This window comes from Pelodiscus sinensis, chromosome 1 (genome assembly GCF_049634645.1).
Source record: "Pelodiscus sinensis isolate JC-2024 chromosome 1, ASM4963464v1, whole genome shotgun sequence".
Taxonomy (NCBI): domain Eukaryota; kingdom Metazoa; phylum Chordata; order Testudines; family Trionychidae; genus Pelodiscus; species Pelodiscus sinensis.
In genome coordinates, this window is record NC_134711.1 from 147,926,965 (window position 1) to 147,950,887 (window position 23,923).

At 46.9% G+C, this 23,923-nt stretch overlaps 2 protein-coding genes across 9 annotated transcripts in view; one reads left to right on the plus strand and one right to left on the minus strand.

Annotated features, from left to right (window-relative positions):
* CFAP44 (cilia and flagella associated protein 44) overlaps window positions 1-3,366 on the plus strand; it is a 68,521-nt gene extending 65,155 nt beyond the window's left edge. For both annotated transcript variants that reach the window (XM_075906631.1, XM_075906636.1), the window contains exons 35-36: window positions 2,472-2,606; window positions 3,174-3,366. In XM_075906631.1, the coding sequence (XP_075762746.1) occupies window positions 2,472-2,606; window positions 3,174-3,356 (318 nt within the window). In that variant the 3' untranslated portion in view covers window positions 3,357-3,366. The remainder of the gene's footprint in view (window positions 1-2,471; window positions 2,607-3,173) is intronic.
* Window positions 3,367-6,297: 2,931 nt separating this feature from the next.
* Window positions 6,298-23,923, minus strand: part of BOC (BOC cell adhesion associated, oncogene regulated) — a 135,291-nt gene continuing 117,665 nt past the window's right edge. For 6 of the 7 annotated variants that reach the window (XM_075906705.1, XM_075906681.1, XM_075906699.1 and 3 more), the window contains 11 exons: window positions 21,074-21,239; window positions 19,712-19,822; window positions 17,968-18,174; window positions 17,367-17,548; window positions 16,914-17,019; window positions 16,556-16,678; window positions 14,265-14,486; window positions 13,668-13,876; window positions 12,900-12,973; window positions 11,525-11,718; window positions 6,298-7,024 (listed from right to left, as the gene is read on the minus strand). In XM_075906705.1, the coding sequence (XP_075762820.1) occupies window positions 6,840-7,024; window positions 11,525-11,718; window positions 12,900-12,973; window positions 13,668-13,876; window positions 14,265-14,486; window positions 16,556-16,678; window positions 16,914-17,019; window positions 17,367-17,548; window positions 17,968-18,174; window positions 19,712-19,822; window positions 21,074-21,239 (1,779 nt within the window). In that variant the 3' untranslated portion in view covers window positions 6,298-6,839. The remainder of the gene's footprint in view (window positions 7,025-11,524; window positions 11,719-12,899; window positions 12,974-13,667; window positions 13,877-14,264; window positions 14,487-16,555; window positions 16,679-16,913; window positions 17,020-17,366; window positions 17,549-17,967; window positions 18,175-19,711; window positions 19,823-21,073; window positions 21,240-23,923) is intronic. The other variant, XM_075906664.1, reaches the window with a different exon arrangement.

A 23,923-nucleotide genomic window follows, 5' to 3' on the forward strand; every position in this document is an offset into this window, starting at 1 on the left:
ATCATCCAGATCATTGATCAAGATCTTGAGCAGGACTGACCCATAGGGCATACTGCTTGAATGAATAGACTTGAATGAATTGAATGAATACTGGTGGCCAGCTAGATATTGAGGCATTGATTGCGACCCATTGAGCCCCATGATCTAGCCAGCTTTCTATCCACCTGATAGTCTATTCATTCAATCCATACTGTAACTAGCTGGCAAGAATGCTTTGGGAGATCATATCAAAAGCTTCACTAAACTCAAGGTATATCACATCCGCCACTTTCCCCATCTCCACAGAGCCAGTTACCTTATCATAGAAGGCAATCAGGTTGGTCAGGCATGACTTGCCCTTGGTGAATCCATGTTGACTGTTCCTGATCACCCTCCTCTCAACCAAGTGTTTCAGGATAGATTCCTTGAGGACCTGCTCCATGATTTTTCCAGGCACTGAGGTGAGGCTGATTGGTCTGTAGTCCCCCAGATTCTTCTTCTTCTTCCCCTTTTTAAAGATGGGCACTATGTTTACCTTTTTCCAATCATCTGGGTCCACCCCAATTGCCACATGATTTTAAAAATAATGGCCAGCAGCTCTCCAATTGCATCAGCCAACTCCCTTAGCACTCTTGGATGCACTAGATCTGGTCCCATGGACTTGTTCATATTCTGCTTTTGTAAATAGTCCTTAACCTGTTCTTTTTCCACAAGGGCTGCCCACCTCCTCCCCATACTGTGCTATCCAGTGCAGCAGTCTGGGAGCTGACCTTGTCTGTGAAGACTGAAACAAGAAAAGCATTGAGTACTTCAGCTTTCTTCAACATCTGTCTCTAGGTTGCCTCTCCCATGCAGTAAGGAGCCCACACGTTCCCTGACCTTCATCTTGTTGCTAACATACCTGCAGAAACTCTTCTTGTTACCTGTCACATCTCTTGCTAACGTTGTGCTTTCATCTTTCTGATTACACCCCTGCATGCTCGAGCAGTATTTGTATACTCCTCCTTAGTCATCTGTCCAACCTTCCATTTCTGATAAACTTCCTTTTTGTGTTTAAGCTCACCAAAGAGTTCTCTGTTAAGTCAAGCTGGTCACCTGCCCTATTTTTTCTTTCTGCACATCAGGATGTTATGTTCCTATCCCCTCAATAAGGCTTCTTTAATACAATCAGCTCTCCTGGACTTCCTTCTCCCTCATATTAGCCTGCCAGAGGTTAGGGGGAAGAGCCAAAGTCTGCTTTTCTGAAGTCTGTGGTCTGTACTCTGCTGCTCCCCTTTCTTCTTTTTATCAGGTTCTTGAACTCCACCATCTCATGGTCACTGCTGCTCAGTTTGCCACCCACTTCTACTTCCCCAGCCAATTCTTTTCCCTCTTCGTGAGCAGCAAGTCAAAAGGAGCACAGGCCCTGGTTGGTTCCTCCAGGACTTGCACCACGAAGTTGTCCTCAACACTCTAGAAACTTCCTGGATTGTCTGGGCATTGCAGTACTGCTCTCCCCAGAAGATGTCAAGGTCATTGAAGTCCCCCATGAGAACCTGTGATCTGGAAACTTCCGTTAGTTGTCCAAAGAAAGCCTTGTTTACCTCTCTCATGACATACAGTCATCATTTTCTATGAGTTCAGTTCCTGTCTAAGGGATTCCTGGGGTGTTCCTCTCTTTACCTTTTTAATTGGTATTCAGGGCTAACACCCTAAATCTGCTTTGAAAATCTCAGCTGTAATACTGAATTTAGCTAGTAAGTGCTTTAAGCTAGGGACAGTCTTTGTGTTCTGTTTGTATGGCACCCGGCCTGGTGGGGTTCTGGGTCTACAGGAATACAAATAATAATTATTTTAAAAATACTTCCTGATAATTATATAGACATCTCCTGGGCAAATAAACTTCTCAGCCTACTTGTTATTAAGAGCATGGCCTCTAGACATAAGTGTTTCTTCAGCCTAAGACCCAGCTATTACTTTGTAAACAGGATCCACCCCCCGGTTATTGTTAGAATATCCAGGCATTATTTTTGTCATTTTAAAAATATGAAAAGGAACATAAGGAACATGTGCAACACATTTAAGAGTGATTGCAAAAGTCAGGAGACATGGAAATCCTCCCATGTAAACATTCACACTCTTGGCAGCTTTAATTTAAGGCACTTGACCAAAATGATGCATTTCCCAGAACTGCACACTAAAACATAGACGCCTGCCTACACGTTTTTAATACATTGTGCCTTTTCACCTCCTTCTAAAGAAATCAATGGCAAAACTATCTTTGGACAACATTCTGGATTCAGATCTGTTTCGAGTATTTCACTACACTTTAGTGGAGCTTCTCTTAGCTCAGATCAGTGTAACTCAGATCTGGATGTGGCCCAGGTCGTTTTGCCACTGACTTCAGTGAGAGCAGGAACAGGTTGATTATGAAACATTTACTCCCAGCTATATTATGCTATTTACCACTGGGGAAAAAAGAAAAAGTTTCCTTCACCTTTCTTCCATCTCAGGAGAGGATTTTTGAGCTGCGACAACGGCTGATGATGCTGATGAAAGAAAACACCAGCAAGCTGCAGCAGCTGAATAGCTTCTGTGTTGAAAAGCAGGGACTGGAAACAAAGCTGGACGCACTGCAGAATAACCTGGTAAACTTTCCTGCTGCCCTACCTACAACTTGTTTGTGATTGTTTAGTAACAGGTGTTCATTCCCACCAGGGCGCCTTTATAATTCCTTGTACTGCTGTCCTCATTTGGTGATCTGAGTGTATGATGACCCATGCTAAAAGTTGAGTGTCCACTCCACTTTTTTTGCAACAGGGTGGCATTCATCCAGATCCCTGCTTGGAGCAAGCCATGCCCACGTTTTCCCTTGTTAAGGCCTTGCCTTCCTTTTCACAGTGCAGTGCAATCATCATATTTCTTATCAAGGGGAGATTGGGAGAGACTCCGCTCGAGCAAGACACCACTCCAATGTCTAGAGTGCTCTGAGCGAAATGACATATATTCTTTTCCCTGTACTATCTATGGGAGCCTGCTGAGAGGTCTAGCACTGAATTAAATGTCACTTACTGAGTGGTCCTAAGATGCAAGTGGAGAAGGTGTAAACTTGTTTTGTGCCGGGATTGGAAAGGGGAAGACTTTGCTTTCTGAGCTGAAGTGAAGCCATGCCTTCCCCAGTGCATAAAGGGAGCTCTGTTTACCTCTTCCTACAGGGAGCAGAATTCCAAGGCCCCCGGAAAGCTGAGATCCAGGAGAGAGAGAGGCTGATCACGCTGGTCCAACTCCAGGCCCAGGAGGCAGAAGTACTCAAGGAGGAAATTACTCTCTTAAGCAGAAAAGATGGGCGCATTTTCCCACCACCTCAACCTCCACCAAACACCAAAATACTAAACTAAAGTTCCTTCAGTCATTGGCCTCATTCATTAGACTTTCCCTTGTAATAGGCGTATGTCCATGAGAGGATCTGGCACTGGTCCCAATAACTTTCAGGGCATCAGAGTTTGGCCCAAAGGGTTTGTCCTGTTTGCAGTTTCCCCCCGGGGTTCTATATTGCCAGTCATCCATCTTTAACAGGGCCTGCAAACACTTCAAGTCCCAAAATGCAATGTTCCCTTTTGGATCCTCCATGCAGAGCCAGCTAGCACATTGCTGGCTGGAATCTGTATTTCTCAGGCTGCATCGTGTGGTGAGCTGTTACAAACAGCTTGGTTTAATGCCGATTATATACAATCTTTATGTACCCTTAAAGCAATGGCTGCATTTCTGAAATAAGAGCTAATCCTATGCTCCCCTGGCTGTTACAAGCTGTTCTTCACGGCAGTCAGACCTGGCTTGGGCTATAGCTGTGCATTGCTCATTTGCCCCAGAGTAATCAAAAAACCAGCATCTGGCTGTCACCTTGTATTCTAGGCTGCAGGGTAGCTCATTTCTTCAGTGCCTCTTGAAATATGATCCATTTTGAATCGTCTGCTGAGTGTCATGGGCAATTTCTTAACTGTATTAATTAGGCAACAAACCCTTGCAGGTTAATATGCATAAAGAAGGGGCAGGAGTTATATGGATTTTAAATATATAAGGTCAGTTTTGAAGTTGGCATCGTACTGTAGATAATAAAAGCATTTATACAGGCTGGAGTGTTATGAGGCTAGTGTACAGATTGATTTTTTTAAGACCAGAAGGGATCACTATGATTCCATAGGGAACATTTTCAAAAGCGACTTAGGTGTCCAAGTGCTTAAATCACTAAGGTGACTTTTGAACTTCTCAACTTTAGTCCATAACATTTCACCCACTGACCCTTGTATCATATGCAGCTGAACTAGAGCATCATTTAGAAAGGTGTTCAGTGCATGAATCCATTAAAGTAATAGAGCATTTTCCAGTGCGAACTATTCCTGATGCCAGCTTTCAGCCCTCAGATGTTATGCTGTAGGCTGGTAGACTAAGGAGTCCTCTGGTCTCCTATAGTTGTATCATAGCAGGCAAAGCAAGGCAAAAAAAGATTTCCCTAAAGTTTCAATTTGGTTAGCTAGTGGCTACCCTGATAGACAGGACTAGTTAAAGAGGGTAACCCTTTCAACCCCTGCAAATATTTTAATGTGCAAAGAATTTTTTTTTAAGAATTCACCAGCAACTGGTGCTCTTGGGAAGCCGAGCCTCTCTTGGTTGAGTGCAATTTTTTAGTAGTAGTGTACACAAGTAATGAAGGGAAAAAAAGAGTGAGAGGTGTGAGGTGTAATCCCCTCTCGCCATCACTCTTCTCTTAAATCTTTATCATAATCTTGGCCAGAAGATAAGTGGGTGGGTAGTTCTCCATGTATACTCGCTGAGCCATTTTAGTCATGTGCTGCAGAGATTTGCATTGGATGCATACTAGACTTGAAATTGCATGCCTCAGTTCTATCTTTGATACTTAGATACATAAAGTGTAGTTAATGGGTTTCCTATGGTTGCATTGTGGTGTAGTATGTCCTCTCAAAAGGCAGGTGGGAGTGATTTCCAAGAGAAGCATGGTCCATCAGCTGTCTGCTAAAAAGCAGGCTCGCCTAATACTGCAGATGCCCTCTGCTGGGGAGAGAAAGGGCATGTTCTGAAAGGGGGAATGAGAGGGTGGAATAAGTTGTTTGGAAGAGCCGAGGACAAATATGCTGTGCATAGTAGATGGATTTCTTTAGGGTTGAAGGGCTAAACTTTGCCCAAAGATGGGAATGTCATTACTAAATCAGACTTTGCTGCTTGCCTTGGTGCAGTAACAATAAGGAACTATAATGAATTGGGGTACTGATGTCTCTATTAGGGAAAAGTGCATCTGCTGTGTTCATTATGTAGAAGTGATAGGCCTCAGGCTGGACTCATGCTGGTTTGACACTGGTATAATGATGGACTTGCTCCAACTTGCGAGAGAAGGCTGTATAAGATATGCTTTTCATCTTCCTTCTCCTGCTCCTGCAATCTTCTTCTTTGAGCTAGATCCTGGTTTCTTTGATGATGTTCTACAGCCCTACTGCTGTCTCTCTGCCTCAGTCCTCAAATGGTAAGGTTTCCTTCTAAAGCAGGGTAGCCCAGTCCTAGACTTTGGTGGTCTAGAAACCTTCTGGAACAAACCAACCCTCCTGGGCTCTGTGCCCCTTTGGAGGTTGTTTTTTGTGAGGTGTTTTGTGTAAATTGAACCAAGATCAAATGTACAACCTCTCTCAGTTGGAGGGGAAGGAAGGCGACAGCAGGACAGAACTGAACTTGTAACCACGAGGGGAGCACAAAACATATAAAGCATCATGCATCCAGGGAAGATTCAGTCCTAAATAATGTAAAGCACTCGGAGCCCACGAACAGAAAGGAAGAGCAGTAGAGATCCAAATTGGGTACATACAATGCCGTTGCATTCATCACCATAGGGTTAGTGTTTCTTGTACTGTCTGCTTGTGGCAAGAGTCCTTCTTCAAGAAGGTGCTGAGCACCCTCAGATACCTTTCAAAGGGACAACTTTGCCAATAGACACAGAGGATAGTCCTATGAAAAAAGGAACATGAAAAAGAAAACAAGGAGGGTCTGCACAAAATATATTTTTTTCTGTGCAGCTGTGGTCAGGGAGAGAGCCCGCCTCCCTAGCTAGTTCAAAGGTTTGTTTGACTTTGGTCCCCCAATGGGCATTCTATCTGACTTCACCTGGAGCTGTTCAGGGCCTCACCTCTTCTGTTGACTCCTGGATTTAGAGAAACCAGCTGGGGGCTCCATGTAAAGCAGTGACGTATGGAAAACACCCCTCTGCCCTCCTCCTCTTCTCTTGCCAAGGAAGGAGACTGAGTTCAGAACAGAAGCAGTCCGCATACATCAGACCACAGAAATGATGAAAGCTTTTATTTAGCTGTTAAAGCAGGGGGTTGGCTTTGCAGATACGCTACTACAGACAGTGTGTATGTGAAGGGTTTGTTAATGCCAATATGTATTATACATGCTTTCAATCCATTCCGAGGAGCATGTTGCAAGGAGATCGCTTCCAACTGGGAGAGGAAAAGGGACCCTTCTTTTCCGCAGTCTTATCTTTTGCATAGTCCCTGCTGCAAAATATACCTTTGACCGGCCTCCTCTTCAAAACTGCCTTTGGCCCGATTTCCTATGATGTCTCTTGTGTTGTGTCAAGCAGAAGGCTGCTTTTCTGGGTTCTGATAACAGTCCGAGGCCACCACTGACAGATGCCCCGATTTCTTGTCACTTCCTGTTCCCTTGCCCAAGCTCCCCTCTGTCTCAATTGCATTATAAAAGGTACATACACATCTATTTACAAGTGCATAAATATATAAATAGAGATGTTATACAAAAATAAATACCCAGTCTCTCTCTCTTTAGAATAATAGTCTTTTGCAAAGGCAGCTCTGTCCCTAACTAGTAGGAGGAGGCGTCTCAAAGGGCATGTGCCGTGGAGGGCTGCTGCTCAGCTGTCTCGCTGGGTCCTGCCCCAAACAGGTGATGGCTGGGCTCTGGGGGCACAGTTCTCCTCTGAGCTGGCAGCAATCCAGCCTATCTACTTCTTCAACTGGCACCAGGCCAAGGCAGCAAGGGGTACCTGAGAAGAAAGGGAGCAAGAAGCAATTACAACCAAAGAAAACAGCTTTGACCAGTGCATGAATGTACCAGAGAATTGCTGCCTCCACACTAACTCCTAACTACGGATCCTACTGACAAAGTGAAAGTGATGTGGTGCTTGGTTCTCACCGTTCCTGCTGTGTGGGAGGCTGTGTCCTAGAGGTACCGTGTAGACTACGCTGAAATTTCGAAAGAGGTTAAGTTATTCCCTAGGAGTAATGTATCGGAACAATGAGAATGAGCTGGTTCTAGGAATCCCTCTTCTGCTAGATCAATTCTCCATCCTCCAGTGTGCCGGGCCAGTTTTGTGGTTTCTACCTGCTGTTCTGGCCCCTTCACGTTGCTGTGTGATCCTGGCAATTATAGACCAGTAATACTAACCTAACCAGTTAGCCTGGTACTGAAATCTATAGTGAAGAACAGAATTATCAGACACAATTTGTTGGAGAAGTGTCAATATGGCTTTTGTGAGGGGAAATCATACTTCCTCAATCTGCCAAAATTCTCTGAGGGGGGTCAACAAACATGTGGACAAGGGTGATATAGTGCACCTCGACTTTCAGAAAGCCCCTGACAAGGTTCCTTACCAAATGCTCTTAAACAAAATAAGCAATCACTACACAAGAATGATCACCCAATGAAATGAATAAACATCAGGTTAAAAATAAACATAAGAACTGCCGTACTGGGTCAGACCAAAGGTCCATCTAGCCCAGTATCCTGTCTACCGACAGCAGCCAGCACCAGGTGCCCCAGAGAGGGTGGACCGAAGACAATGATCAAGCAATTTGTCTCCTGCCATCCCTCTCCAGCCTCTGACAAACAGAGGCCAAGGACACCATTTTATCCCCTGGCTAATAGCCTTTTATGGACCTAACCTCCATGAAATTATCTAGCTTCTCTTTAAACTCTATTATAGTCCTAGCCTTCACAGCCTCCTCTGGCAAGGAGTTCCACAGGTTGACTACACGCTGTGTGAAGAAGAACTTTCTTTTATTAGTTTCAAACCTGCTCCCCATTAATTTCATTTGGTGTCCCCTAGTTCTTCTATTTAGGGAATTAATAAATAACTTTTCTTTATCGGCCCTCTCTACACCACTCATGATTTTATAGACCTCTATCATATCCCCCCTCAGTCTCCTCTTTTCTAAACTGAAAAGTCCCAGTCGCTTTAACCTCTCCTCATATGGGACCCGTTCCAAACCCCTAATCATTTTAGTTGCCCTTTTCTGAACCCTTTCCAAGGCCAAAATATCTTTTTTGAGGTGAGGAGACCACATCTGTACGCAGTATTCAAGATGTGGGCGTACCATAGTTTTATACAGGGGCACTAAGATATTCTGGGTCTTATTTTCTATCCCTTTCCTAATAATTCCTAGCATCCTATTTGCCTTTTTGACCGCCGCTGCACGCTGCGTGGAAGTTTTCAGAGAACTGTCCACGATAACTTCAAGATCTCTTTCCTGATTTGTCGTAGCCAAATTAGCCCCCATCATACTGTACATATAGTTGGGGTTATTTTTCCCGATGTGCATTACTTTACACTTATCCACATTAAATTTCATTTGCCATTTTGTTGCCAAATCACTCAGTTTGGTGAGATCTTCTTGGAGTCCCTCACAGTCTGCTTCTGTCTTGACTATCTTAAACAGTTTTGTATTGTCTGCAAACTTTACTACCTCACTGCTTACCCCTTTCTCCAGATCATTTATGAATAAGTTGAAAAGGATTGGTCCCAGGACGGACCCTTGGGGGACGCCACTAGTTACCCCTCTCCAAACTGAAAATTTACCATTTATTACTACCCTTTGTTTCCTGTCTTTTAACCAGTTCTCAATCCAAGAAAGGACCTTCCCTCTTATCCCATGGCCATGTAATTTACACAAGAGCCTTTGGTGAGGGACCTTGTCAAAGGCTTTCTGAAAATCCAAGTATACTATATCTACTGGATCCCCCTTGTCCGCATGTTTGTTAACCCCTTCAAAGAACTAACAGATTAGTAAGACAGGATTTCCCTTTACAGAAACCATGTTGACTTTTGTCCAACAAATTATGTTCTTCTACATGCTTCACAATTTTATTCTTTACTATTGTTTCAACTAATTTGCCCGGTACTGAAGTTAGACTTACTGGTCTGTAATTGCCAGGATCGCCTCTACAGCCCTTTTTAAATATTGGTGTCACGTTGGCTACCTTCCAGTCATTAGGTACGGAATCCGATTTAAAGGATAGGTTACAAACCACAGATAATAGCTCAGCAATTTCCCATTTGAGTTCTTTTAGAACCCTTGGATGAATGCCATCCGGTCCCGGAGATTTGTTAACATTAAGTTTTTCTATTTGTTCCAAAACCTCCTCTAATGACACTTCAATCCGGGACAGTTCCTCAGATTCATCACCCACAAAGGACGGTGCAGATTCGGGAATCTCCCCAACGTCCTCAGCCGTGAAGACTGAAGCAAAGAAATCATTTAGTTTCTCCGCAATGGCTTTATCATCCTTGATTGCTCGTTTTATAGCTTGATCATCTAGGGGACCCACAGGTTTTTTAGCAGGCTTCCTGCTTCTAATGTACTTAAAAAACATTTTGTTATTTCTTTTTGAGTTTTTGGCTAGCTGTTCCTCAAAATCTTTTTTTGCTTTTCTTATTACATTTTTACACTTGATTTGACAGTGTTTATGTTTCTTTTTATTTACCTCACTAGGATTGGACTTCTACTTCTTAAAAGATACCTTTTTGTCCCTCACTGCTTCTTTTACATGGTGGCTAAGGCACGGTGACTCTTTTTTAGGTCTCTTGCTATGTTTTTTAATTTAGGGTATACATTTAAGTTGGGCCTCTATTATGGGGTCTTTAAAAAGTTTCCATGCAGCTTTCAGGGATTTGGCTCTAGCCAAGGTGCCTTTTAATTTCTGTTTAACTAACCTCCTCATTTTTGTGCAATTCCCCTTTCTGAAATTAAATGCCAGGATGCTGGACTGCTGAGGTGTTCTTCCCACCACAGGAATGTTGAATGTTATTATATTATGGTCACTATTCCCAAGCGGTCCTGTAACGGTTATATCCTGGACCCGATCCTGCGCTCCACTCAGGACTAAATCGAGAATTGCCTCTCCCCTTGTGGGTTCCTGCACCAGCTGCTCCAAGAAGCAGTCATTTAAGCCACTGAGAAATTTTACCTCCACTTCTCTTCCTAAGGTGACATGTATCCAGTCAATATGGGGGTAATTAAAATCCCCCATTATTATAAAGTTCTTTATTTTGGTAGCCTCTCTAATCTCCCTTAGCATTTCAATGTCAGTATTGCTGTCCTGGTCAGGTGGTCGGTAATATATCCCTACTGCTAATTTCTTATTATTGGAGCATAGAATTACTATCCATAGCGATTCTATTGAACATGTTGATTCATTTAAGGATGAGGAAGTACTTCTTCACAAACACACACTATCATCCTATGGAACTTTTGTCAAGGGATGCTGAGAAGGCCAAAACCATAACTTGGTTTGCCATGTATATTGGCCAAACATGACAGTCTTTCTGACAAAGGATTAATGGACACAAATCAGACATCAAGAATGTTAACACACATAAACCTGTAGAGGAACATTTTAATATCACCGGTCAATAATGGATTGAAAAGTAGCCATCCTTCTCCAAAAAAATTTTATCACCCAATTACAGAGGGAGATAGCTGAACTGGAATTCATTTAAAAGTTTGACACTATCAACTTGGGCTTGCATAAAGATATTAACTGGTTAACACATTACAAAGGCAATTTCCCTCACCTTTGATATTCACATTTATAGAGCAAAAGCTATGAATGGAACTCATCTAACCTGACTCAATTATCATCATTAACACTGGCCCTAAAATTGACAGGTAACTGCTTTTGCTGTTATATATACTCTGGATTCTATAATGTCCACTCCAACTCATCTAATGAAGTAGCTTTTACCCATGAAAGCTCATGATACAATGTATTTGTTAGTCTCTAAAGTGCCACAGGACTGCTCCTTGGATTCAAAAAAAGAATTAGATATGTTTGTGAATGATATGTCCATCAATGGACATTAGCTGGGACAGTCAAGGATGGTACCACATGGTCTGGGTGTCACTAAGCTTCTGGCTGCCAGAAGCTGGGAGTGGACCACAGGGTGGACAACTCAGTCGTTGCTCTGTTCTGTTCATTCCCTCTGATGCAACCTGGTATCCGCCACTGTCATAAGACAGGATACTGGGCTAACAAGACCATCGGCCTGACCCAATTTGGCCATTTTTATGCCCTGTGAGACATTCAAATACTATCCCAGAACCATAGTGCTGGGCATTAAAAAAAAAAAAAAAAAAAAAGAAAGACATCTTGCCTCCAACTCTGCCCTCCAAGAGCCTTGAAAAGTCTCTGCAGACTAATATCTTCCTTTAAGAGCAACCTAAAGAAGTATAGCTGCAGCAAGCACTGAGCGCTCCTTTCCACTGACCTCTGTGGAATGCGGGATCTTGCAGGGCTTCCAGGCTGGGCCCTCCCATCTTGCTTCCTGTCACTGGGAGATGCAAGCCAACGAGCTGTTCTTGAAGATGACAGCAGTCATCATGTGTCTGGAGCAGTTGATGGGTAGAGTCATCTGGGAGGCCATAGAGGAAGGAACTGACTTCTGGTCTTGCATCAGAGAGCCTGATAGAAAGATAGGTAAGGGTTGGTACTCTCTGTACCATCCTACTCCTTCCCAGAAGTCTGCTAGAGGGACATGGTGATTGGTGCATTCCAGCCAACTGAAGCTGGGGAGAGGATTGCCTTTGAGTGGACAACAAACCTGTACTGGATGTTACCTGCCATGGAGTTGTGTTCCAATGCCACAAAGAGGAAGAATTTGGAGGGGAAAGGAGGGGAGGAATTGAGATGTCCATGGAACATCAGGCATATATACAAATCCTCATCTGTATCTGGCTAAAGATACATTGCAAATCACTGAAGTTAGCTCTTCAGCCCACAGTCAAGGACTGGCAAGCCCCAGTCGGGTTTCAGATATGTTAAGCTCAGCCTGTCCTCTTACCTCAGGGATTGTGTGGGTGCGAGAGTGTGTGTGTATATGAGTGCGTGATGATTTAATTAGAGCAGGATGAAATTTCCCTCCCCCAAGTAAATTAAATTTTTAAAAAAAGATTTCATCACTCATTGAGACAAAAAGAATTCTAATGCAAATTAAAACATTTCTAGAAACAATGGACAATTCTTGCTTTTTTGCAGACATGGAATTTTCCATCAGAAGGCCATTCCTAACCAGCTCTGCCTTTAATGTAAAATCTGTCTTCAAAGCTGCTCTGGTCACAGCCTGGTCAACAAGGATATGAGAGGGGATAGAGGGAACAGGGAGCATCACAACTGATCGAAACACTGATCTGAAATCTGAGCAGGGAAGCAGATTGTTACAGCAAGCCTGCAACTGGACCAAGGGCATTTTGGAAGGATTTCCTCAACACTGTGGATGTGAACATTAGCCCTGTTAACCTCGCTGAGTTTCCATCACTATTCAGAAAAAAGGGGACGTGGGGTCTTGGTCATCTCTATAATGAGGCCTGGCCTGCCCGGATCTCCAAGGAGAGATCAGATGGAATTCCGAAGGAGAAGTTTAGACTGGAGAAAATCCTAGGCAGTGAGATGTTTTAGGGAGTGGGCAGGGTGATGGGAAAAGGGGGACTTTAAAACTACACTGGAGAGATCCCTGGAAGTTAGGCTGTGGGACAATCCTGCATGTCAGAGAAGTCGGCCTCAGTAACTCTTTTCCATTGCTAAGTCTCATGTCTGTGTAACCTGTCTGCACATTCCCCATCAGAGCCCCATAGGCCAAAGCTTACCTGGAGGTTGGATAGTGTTCTTGGACACTTCCGTTTTGCAGCACCCTCGCCTGCAGTAAGGTATTGGTCTCATCCTGCGGTTGGAAGGAGAGAAAGGAAAAGGAGCATCTTAGGAGAGCAAGACTCCAACACAGATTTAAGAGGTGGAGACTCGTCTGGACTCCAGAACCAACACAATGGCGGTAGCCAGGGAGAAACCTGCCTCCTTTATTGCAGAGGACAGAATGGTTGCTGGGAAATGGACCAACAAATTCACTCCACACTGGCCATGGAATCATCAGATAACAGCATGTGGCTGCTCTGTCTGCAATACAGCTATGCTGCTGCCTATTCTGCAAGAGCAATGGTGGGCTGGCATCTCCTACGTCTTGGCCCTTGTACAACCCAGCTTGCCCTGCCACGGTCTGGGCCAGGAGCTCTGATTGATAATTCGTCAGGATCTCTTGCTCAATTCTCTAACTGGCCTCTTCAGGGGCCCCTCTGTCTAATCACTGGCACTATGAAGATCTTCCTTATTCCCTTTCCGTGGCACAGGGGGCCTAGTCTTTCCATCCAAAGTTAACTAGAATGGGATTTCCCTTCCCATGTTGCCTCCTTTAACTGGGTACTGTGCCAGGCAAGCCACTCTCCCCACCTCCACTACAGCTCTGGGGCAGGTGTGACTGGAGACAGACATTTAAGAGGGAGTTCTAATCAATTAGCCAATGGGCCAGGCTGTGCTTGACTGAAATCCCCCTCATGCTGGCTGTTAACATGGGGAGAAGGTACCTGCTGCACTTCATCCGGACTGTAGTTTCGGGGCTTTGTGCTTGGGTAGCCTGTCCCACCTGAGGGGCGGGTACCGTTCAGGTGCACACCATTGGCATAGAGCTGCCCATTGGCTCGAGCCGCGGGGACGCCTTGCAGGGGCACCATGGTGTACTGGCAAGAAGACACCAGCAGTCCCGTTCCAGGGAAGCCCAAGTCTATGGTTTGTTCTGCAGAGAGAGAAGAGGAGCTGAGAGAGGAGAGGAGACACCGCTGATGATTTGCAAGGGTCCTGCAGGGACACTGGGCTGTACCACCCGCCCACGCACCTGCCAGGTGGAACAATGATCCAACCATCCCCACCGGAGGGGAGACCCTGCCTGACAGAGAAGAGGGAGAGGACAGGGTCCCTGCTTTCTTCCTTTCCATAATTCAGGACTATTGGCTTGATGAGTGAGAAGACTTGGGCCTCTACCTGCGCAAGCCTTCCCAGGGATTTTAGTCCCCAGTACAGCCAGGATCTTCCCGCCCAACTATTCAAATTCACCAGGGGGTGCCTATCCCGTATTCCAGGCCTCACCAGCTTCCCTCCCGCTTCCTCAGAGTGGAGCCACTTACTCTGCTTGGACCAGGCTCTCCACAGACAGAAGGGGATGAAAGCCACAATGATGAGGACGATAGAGCCCAGCACGACCCCTACAATCAGGTAGGGCAGATCACTGGAGCGGGCCACCATGGCACCAGTCCCCAGCCCACTGTGCCCACCACTGAGTGGCGGATGCTGCTGCGGGGGCACCGTTGAGGGCAGCAGGCGCCCAGGCAGCCCAAGTGACTTCCGAGCTGCAACACAGGAAGACAGGGAGTTAGAAAGGGACAAGTCACCCAATGACAACAGGCAGCTAAAGGGGGTGGGGAGGGCAGAGGCTGAACACCCAGAGTCTGGTTCATAGAACCACCAGCTCTCTGCCTCCCCATGGCTGGGTGGGTAGTGCCCTTTCTTACAGATCGTGATAATAATCAGGGCTCAACAAATAATACAAGCTACTCGTGGTGAGTAGATTGCAACCTGGAAGAGCCGGGTTTGGGCGATCTGTGAATGTACAGAACGATCTGCGCGTGTGCAGATCGCTGGACAGCGCAGCTGGCAAACGGGACTTGCTGCGGTTCGGCGAGCCCTGATAATAATCATATTATGTTTATATAGCACTTTCCATTCTGTGTGTACTAGGAATCCTTTTGCCTGTTGTGGAAATGTTGGGAGCTCTGGTATAGAACACGACGGCCTTCTCCCTTCACCCCAAACCACTGCAGTGCAGTTCAGGCCAGAGAGCAAAGAGAACTCCTGGGTCCAGTGAGAACTGCAGGAGAATTTAAAGGGAGGTAGAAGGTAACTCTCAGACTCTTATTGCACAGAAGGGTCTCTCTCCTCTTCCTCTACTATATCCTTTCCCTCAACAACCTCATTTGCTTATCTGGCTTCAACCGCTGACTGTGCACAGGAGTCACACGTCTGCCCTTCCACTCCTGAGCTGCCTCCCATCCTGCAGCTCCACCTCCTGACACCTCCCCCATGAGGTCTCCCCCGCAACTCACAGCCAACAGTGAATGGAACTGCACTTCCCGCCGCACCCTTCCCACGTCCTGTGTCACTTACACCAGCACCAGCCTCCCTGCGCTCCCAAATCCCAGGTTGCTGGGCTATCTTTGGCTGCTCCCCCTTCACACAGCCGCGCTGCATACAGATCCAGCCAGTTTCCGCTCACCAGAAGGCCAGTCCCTTTCCTCTAACCGGACAGCAAAACCTCTTCCGGGCTATTGTCATCCCTTGGCCCCATCACTGCAGCCTCCATTCCCCATATTGCCCTTCGCCCTCCCGCAAAACAACTCCGCCAAATTCTGCTTCCTGACCACACAGTAGCCATCTCTTGGGGCACGTCTAGACTATGTTTTAATTTCGAAAGAGGATATGCAAACTCCACAGGAATTTGCATATCTTCTTCCGATCGCTTTTTTAAAAGTGGGTCTTTCGAAAGTGAAAGGAGTCTGGATGCATTTTTTTTCAGAAAAAAAACCCCTTTTTCGAAAAAACACATAAACTTCCCCTTTTTTTTTAGGAAGAGCGTTTTTTTTTTTTTTTTTTTCAAAAAAGAGGGGTTTTTTCGGAAAAAAAATGCATCCAGACTACTTTCACTTTCAAAAGACCCGATTGCTTTTTCGAAAGCGGAAGAAGAAATGCAAATTCCCATGGAATTTGCATATTCTGTTTCAAAATTAGGTAGTCTAAACGTGCCCTTGGTCTCCCTCAGTTGGCCCCACTTTCTCCACTGCAACTAATCGCAGCCCTCTCGTCCTCACGCTGCTCATCCCAAACGCCTCCTCTGTTTGACCAAGCTTTTCTCTCATCGCGGGCCAAGCCATTCCCCAGCTCCACCACCACCACTGGCTGCCCAGTCGATCAGCTCTCTCAAAAGAGGATCTGTGCATGCAGCTCCCTCCAGATATGCTGCTGTCTTGAGACTCTAGCCTCCCCTCAGATACACTCTTCCTGCAACCTTATGGCACCCGCCACAGGGTCCAGGCCAAGATCTGAAGTCATACTTATGTGTTTCAGTTCTTTCTTACATCTTGCCCACAACCCAGACTGCTGGCTCTTTGGGGTGGGGACTGTCCCTTCTCCGTGTGTGACAGTGTCAACCCAATGGGACTGTACCCACCGAGCGGTACACAGACCTAAAATCAGCACGACAGCAACGCTTCCAATCCTGCCCCTCCCTGCTGTGTGTTACCCTCGCTCAGCTTTAATCCAAACTGTTGGCTCCTCCGGCCAGGCCCCGAACGACCCCTCCGCTTTGGGGAATGACAGTGAGGGATGGCAGGAGGCTGCCCACGTGTGCTGAGGCGCTGGCTACCTTTGGTTTCGCAGATCATCACGTTGCTGAACTCACTCTCGCCGCCCTCGTTGAAGCACTGCATCTTGATGTCGTAGGAGGTCTCTGGCTGCAGGTGGCTGATGGAGTGCCAGTACCGGTCCCCTGCGGGGCAACAAACACAGGGCTCCATTAGCTCTCTGCCCTGGAAACTCAAACTAAGCTTCACAGTCTTGGGGCCACTGGTGGAAGCTGACTCGCTGGTCCTCTCTGCACCCCAGCCAGGGAGCTGGACAGACCCCCGGCTGGGCTGTGCCTGATGACGTGCCCCCTCCATAAACTCCTTCTCACCAACCGAGAAGCCACCCAGAGTTGGAGCCCGTCACCCTGCACCTCTTACCTTCCACCACGTCCTTCTTGTAGTCGCTGTCATTGTCGCTGTCGGTGGGGCGGTAGTAAATGTAGAAGCCGTGGATCGGGGTGTTGTTGTTACTGGCTGGGATGTACTGCGGAGAAGGCAACAGTCAGACATGCCCATGCGGATCAACCCGCCTCTCGCCGAGGAGAGCCGCAGGGATGTCCCCTCTCTCCCTGCTGCCCTTGGACAGGGGCTTCTTCAGGAGGGCTAAGGGAGCCTGCTCTCATATCCCAACATCCTGCCCTTCTGTGGGGACCCAGGTACCAGCTGGGATGCCATTGGATTTGCCACAAACAGCAGATTGACACACACCCTGTCCCAACAAGGATGTGCCTCGCCATGAATGAGATCTGACAGCCAGTTGAGATTTTGTTTTCTCAGCCACCCAAGCAGCACCCTGCCCTCCCACCTGCAGACAGGGGCTGCCTCCCTTACCATCCACTTCAGCATGATGGTGGTCTCGTTGATGGCGTCGGTGAAGGTGATGTAAGGCCCGGCGACAGGGCGCTCGTACACCCGGTTACTGTAGCCTGACACAACGTAGGGCCTAGATGCGGCGCTGGGGTCACTCTCTCCCAGTATGTTCAGTGCCCGGACACGGAACTTGTAGGACATGCCTGGAGGGAGGAATGGGTTGGAAGTGAGAGGGGATTGGTGCCTACAAGCCCAATAGACATCATGGTCCCTAAAAGAGGCCAGTTGTGTCACTCTCTTCTAGACAGCACAACCACACCCTACCCTACTGGATGGCACAGGCAGATGTTGCAAAGATAGTGTTCCCAGCCTCTGGCATCACAGAAACTAATGGCCCACGTTCAGTTGTATCCTAGAGCATGGCCACTTTGTCTCCCCAGAGAGCTGTCTTGATGGTCCCTTGGCCACAGTTGTGAAATTCCACCCAACAGGAAACAGCTGGGAGAAGGCCTCCCCTTCCTGTCTCCATGGATCCCAGATCTCCTTCCCTCTCTGCACACCAGCGGCAGGACAAACTGCCATGGTCCGCAGAAAGACAGGAGGGGAGGAGCACATCTCCTACCTTTCTCCAGACCTGGGATTTCCACCGAGAGCCGAGAGGGGGGGATGTCACTGGTGGCCAGCACCCAGTCTCCTAGCTTCTTCAGTTTCTTGTACTCCACTCGGAAAGACTGGATAGGGAAGCCCCCATTCCCACGGGGGATCCAGGTCACGTAGACAGACGTCTCTGATGCCGTGGAGATGGTGGGGCGGTCTGGTGCCTCTGGAGCTGTGGGGAGCAGGGTAGACCATGAAACTCTTCTCTCTCTGCCTCGCCTTCTCTAAAGCCAATTGAATGTGCAGGATTGGCTCCCCCATCCTTGGGCCTCAATTCCTCCCAATCCTCTCTACTGCCGCTGCTCCCTGAAGACTCAGGGAGCCCCTCTATCTTCTGCTTGCAACTCCATCTCCCACTCAGCCACTTCCAGCGGGAACCCCTGCTGAGCAGGCTGGCTCTAAACACCCCCCACTCTCCGGGGATGCAGCTAAGAATTCACCTCTGTCACATCAGGAAAGAGCACTTTACAGCCAAAGACCCTCACCCAGGAGAAGGATCATCTAAGCCTCAAGCAAGTGTGTGCAAAGCCAAGGGGGAGGGATAGCTCAGTGGTTTGCACATTGGCCTGCTAAACCCAGGGTTGTGAGTTCAATCCTTGTGGAGGCCATTTAGGGATTTGGGGCAAAAATTTGTCAGGGATGGTACTTGGTCCTGCTGTGAAGGCAGGGGACTGGACTCAATGACCTTTCAAGGTCCTTTCCAGTTCTAGGAGATAATAATTAATGGCGATTGCCTAAGTAGGGCAAGGGTATGGTGTCCCTTGTAAAGGTGTATCTGGAGAGGGGCAGGGGCAGTGTGTCAGGGCAAGATGTGTGCATGTGTGAGGGTCCAGGCAGAGAAGCAAGTTTGATTGATGGAGTATGCAGAGGCAGTGAGTGATAAAGATGGGAGAGACAGATACAGCAGCTGAGAGAGAGAGGAGGAGAAATGAGAGAAAGAAACATGGAAAAATTATTCATGATGGAAAAGTAAGTGGGAGGGGAAAGGCTGGGGGAGGACAAAAAGGGAAGGGAAGATATGTAGAACATGGGAAGAGAACAGTAATGAAGGAAAGGGACCAAGAAGGAAGAAGGAAGAATGAATGCAAAGGGGAAAATGACAATGAAGAGAGACCTTCAGAGGAAGGGGAACAACTCCAACAAACAATACCCACGTCAAACAAGGGCTGGGAAGCACGGAACAGGACATCTGGGCTGATTTCATGCCGATGTTCCCCAAATGCCTATTCCCAAACCATCCCCAGAGTTAGCTCTTCATGTGCCCCTGATATCAGGCTCAGCTGAGAGTCCAAGAACTTCATGGACGATCGAGCCTGGACTCCCTGCTCACCCTGGGGGGGAATCTCTCCAAAGCAGCTTGGGGCGTGGGAACTTTTGTGGTCCCTTGCCTCTGCTGCACTAGTTCTGTGGCTTGCAGTCTCCATGGCTGGGAGTGCTGCGCCCTTCAGAGGCATGAAATTCAGTGGAAGAGCAGGGTAGATGTCCAATGGTCTCCTTGGGGACGGGGAAAGGGAACAAGCGTGCTGCTCCATGGGACACCCAGATGACACACGTGCTCTGTGCTCTAGGCATGAGCAAAAACCGTACAGAGTCTGGTTAGCAGCACCCAGCAATGCCACCCAAGAGATGGACGGAGTCCAATCCAGAAGCAGCTTGACAGAACACACACAACATTCCCACCCTCCCTCCCCACTCAAGCAGGGCCTTACGGGATAGGCGGCTGTTGTCCAGTTGACTGCTACTCTGCGTGCTAGTGCCTGGGTCGTCCCTTTGGATCTGCTGCTCTTTACTGGCGACGATGTCAGGTTTGGGTCGTCGGCCTAGCCCAGAGAGAAATGATGTCAGAGAGATGAGGCGTGAGAGACAGCAATCGGCTGGTGTTTATTTCCCACTGGAAATTGCAGCCTCTATGTGGAAGTAGTGCACTTACAAGAACCCAAGGATTTCATAGTATTGATAAGGCCCTACTTCAGGGGTGCCCAACCCATTAAACAAAGAGAGCCGAAACAGCGGCAGAAAAAAATGCAAAAAGCCGCACCAGAATTGTTGGGCAAAAAACCAACAAACCCTCTCCCCCCCCCCCCCCCCCCCCCCCCCCCCCCCCCCGCAAAAAACCAAACAAACCCCACAGGTTAGGCTTTTTGGCCACATCAGGCTCCCGACAGTTGATGCCATCTTGCCGACGCCATTTTGCTGCGCCAGACGGCTCCCCTACACCCAGTGAATACAGGCAGCCGGGGGCTATTTGTAGGGGCACATGGGGCAGCTTCACAAGCCGCGGGGGAGGCTTCACGAGACGCACTGTCAGGGGTGAAGAGCTGCATGTGGCTCAGCCACCCCTGCCCTTACTTGAACTGCAGGAGTGTCAAATAATTGAGGCTGAATTGCAGCCAAGACATGGCAAATTGCAGAAAAGTAACAATGGACCTTTATTAATTGCAATTACTTGGAAAAGCACAAAGAGACCCATTTGTTTAAGATAAATGTTCTGGGACAATATCAACACTGAAGTGTTCTGCTGTGTCTGCTGGGTTATTTTTGTAATAGCCAGATATTTTACTAGAACTGTATTACAGACATTAACCTGCAGGGCTGATAGCCACTATCCACTCAGCTGACTGGAGTGCTACTGTCACTCCTAAGCGATTCTTCACAAATGTTCGGCTAAATTTTTTGCCATTTAAAAGTATTTTAAATTCTTGCTTAAAAAAAAAATCTATCACCATTTCCTCCACCAGCTGACCTTAAGAAAGTGGTAACCATCGCTGGAGAGATGGGCCACGCAGAGGGATCTGATTTGTCGGAAGTCACCCAGCTGATCAGTGGCAGCAGCAGGAATGGAACCAGAGTTCTGATTCTCCCCTTCCCAGCCCTCCCCATTCCGGTCCTGCGCTTTCAGCACACTGCCCCCACTCCGCTCAAACTCCGACTGCGGGGCAGCCACTTGGCAGGCACTGCTCTGTGACCCAAAGCGCTAGGTAGAGAGGTGAACTTGGGAACGGTGCCTGCTGCAAAAGGCTGGGAGATGGTCCCTCGGGGCATTAAACAAAACATCTAGGGAAAGATTTGACCTTTACCAGTCCTGAAGGTCACCATGGCTGTCTGTCCCTCCCCTGCGCAGTTGTATGCTGCCATCTCCACTTCGTACAAGCTCCCAGGATCCAGTCTGGTCAGGGACAGGTGGTGCTGAGTCGCAGGGATATCCCTGACTGTCCAGTTGGCTGAAGAGTTCATAATCTGTTTGAACAATAAGTAATAAGCACAGGAATCACTGGTCTGGCAGGGAAAGAGACGGGAACTGGCTTTGGTTTACTTTTTGGCTGAACTGGAACGTCTGGCTAAAATTTGCAATGAAGCCTGGAAAGTTTGAGTAAGTTTGTCTCTCCCCTGCTATTGTTTGGCTTTCTGCAAGAGTCAGATTTTTCAACCCAATTTTACAAAGCTTAGAGCTTCAGATATACGTCACCGTGTAACAGTTTTGCATGTCTTTCCATTTGGTGTTCAATTCAGCACAGACAGTCAGACCACATCTGCACATGCCCATACTCTCTGATCGTGACTTTACTCTTGATGTTTCAATTAAGATAAAACAAAATTCATTCTAATTTAAAGGTTCTAGTTGCTCTATGTGTCTGGACAAACACAGCCAGCACCACCTGTATTCATTTTAGGCACGTTCCCACTGAAACACAAAGGGTACCATTTTCAAAAGTGCCTAGTGATTTAAGAGCCTCGCTCACATTTATTTTCTTGAGAGGTGGGCCCCTAAGGGCCTACATTACTTTTCAAAATAAGATTTTATTCACAATTGTCCATTTCCTGCAGTATGAGCTGTTTAGATTTTTTTTTTAAGCTGATCGATCCATGCAGGTCACAATCCATTCTGTTTAGTGTCGACAAGCCATTGCCCCCTGGCCATGAGCCTTCAGATACCACATATTGGGATGTGGCTCTTTACATCTGTTATTCAGTCATCAAGAAATTAAGGGGAAATCAAATGACGTGCACTGACACAACAATTTCCCTTTTCCGTGTGTGAAATGCTGAGCTGCCCTGCCTGGCCCAGCACCTAACAAGGAACAAATTGCAGTCCTGAACCCTTAAAACCACTTGTCCTGGCAGTGCCCAATAACAAGGACTCAGTGTTATTCAATGCAACACCCAAAGCAGGGGAAGTGGGATTTTAAATCTACCTCCCAGTGCCTCATACACTCAGGCTGTTGGCTTCACTGGCTCCATTGATACAAAACCACATCAGCAAGCTCCATTGATACAAAACCACACTGTCTACACAAGGGGATTTTGACGTTGGGCTTCGTCAAATGAAATTCAATAGGAATTGGGTGCCTAACTCCCTTTGGCTCCTTGGAAACACCCAACCGATGATGGCTAAAAAGAGAAACATTCTCACGTTGCCTAGAATGAGTCAGAGAGAGTCAAAGCTATTTAAAGCTATCTTGTGTTATAGGAGACTATGTGACCCTCTAATTTATCACTGCATGGAGACACATAAGAACCAGGGGACGGAGTTAAGGTTGTGACCTCATCTCTGGCATTTTCTGACTTTTGAGTACTTAACCACGCCAACTCAATGTTCACTTAGCATAGCTTTCTTTTCAAACTACGCAGCCATGTCTGGCCATGGCCTCCAATGGGCCATTAATCACAGCGTCATCTTGCAGCGCAATTGAACAGCCAGGTCTAGATGACTCATAGCAAAGAGAGAGAGAGGATGGGGCCTTCCTCTGCCCCTTCCTCCCCACCAAAAGAGGGGAACTTGCAACAGCAAGGCAAACAGGTGGGATGCCTAAGCGACCCCGTATGGAGAGGAGCATTGGCAGTGCAGGCAATGGGATGAAGCGGAAATGCAAAGACTCTGCAATATCATTTATCTTCTCTAAGTGTTTGACACTGACAGATTAACATCTGCCCTGTTTTATTTTTATTACAGAGTCTGTGGGATTGTGAGGCCAGGGAGAGGTCCCTCAGGACTGTTACATTTAAGAAAACAGGGGATGGGTTGTGTGTGAATATTAAAAGAATATTAAAAACAGAGATAATGACTGGGTAAGGATCTGACTTCCCTTAGGCTGTAGGGCAGCAGAGTAGTTGCTCCCACCATGTCTGTAGATTGGGTAGAGGTGGGTGGGAACACTGTCTAGATATAAATCTCATGTGGTTTGTAAAAGTCCCTATAGGATTCAAAGCAGCTGAAGTTAGCAAAACAGAAATAATCTTTACAATCTTATTCATTTTTCACGATTTGTGCTGTTTATTTACTTTTTTACACTTCCTTCAGCTGACTGGTCAGTTTCACTCTCATAGTCTAAGGGGCCTGATTTTAAAGGCACTGAGCACACACAATTCCAGTTGATGTCAATGGGAACTGCAGGTATGCAGCATCCTAGATTAGCCCAGCTCTGATATATTTGGCTTTCCACTATAGTAGATCATGTGTGGGCTCTCTCCTCTCTCACACACACATTTTTAAAACGGAAATAATGCCTTCCACCTCCAATACAGAGCCACTAATAATTCTATTCGTATTAGTTTTAATTAAACCAGGAACTTTATAATGCCCAATACTAAACACCCCTTGGGTTGGCAGGCACAGAAATGACAGCAATGCAAGGGTTAATGGGGCTAAGCCCCACATGTAGGCACAAGGAAGAGTCTCCAACTGAGAATTTGGACTACACTGTAAATGTGTTAGTGCAGACTGCAGTGACCCTTGGCAACCTTCTCTGTCCTAATGGCCTTCCAGGTGAAGCACTGAAAAAACAAACAAAACAAGAACAAACTGCAGCCCATAAACTAAGATCAGGCACGGAACTGGTTTCATTCCATGATATGCTATTTGGGTGCTGCGTCTTGTCCTTGCAGATGGAAAGACTCAACGATCCAGTGATTTTAGCCCCTTT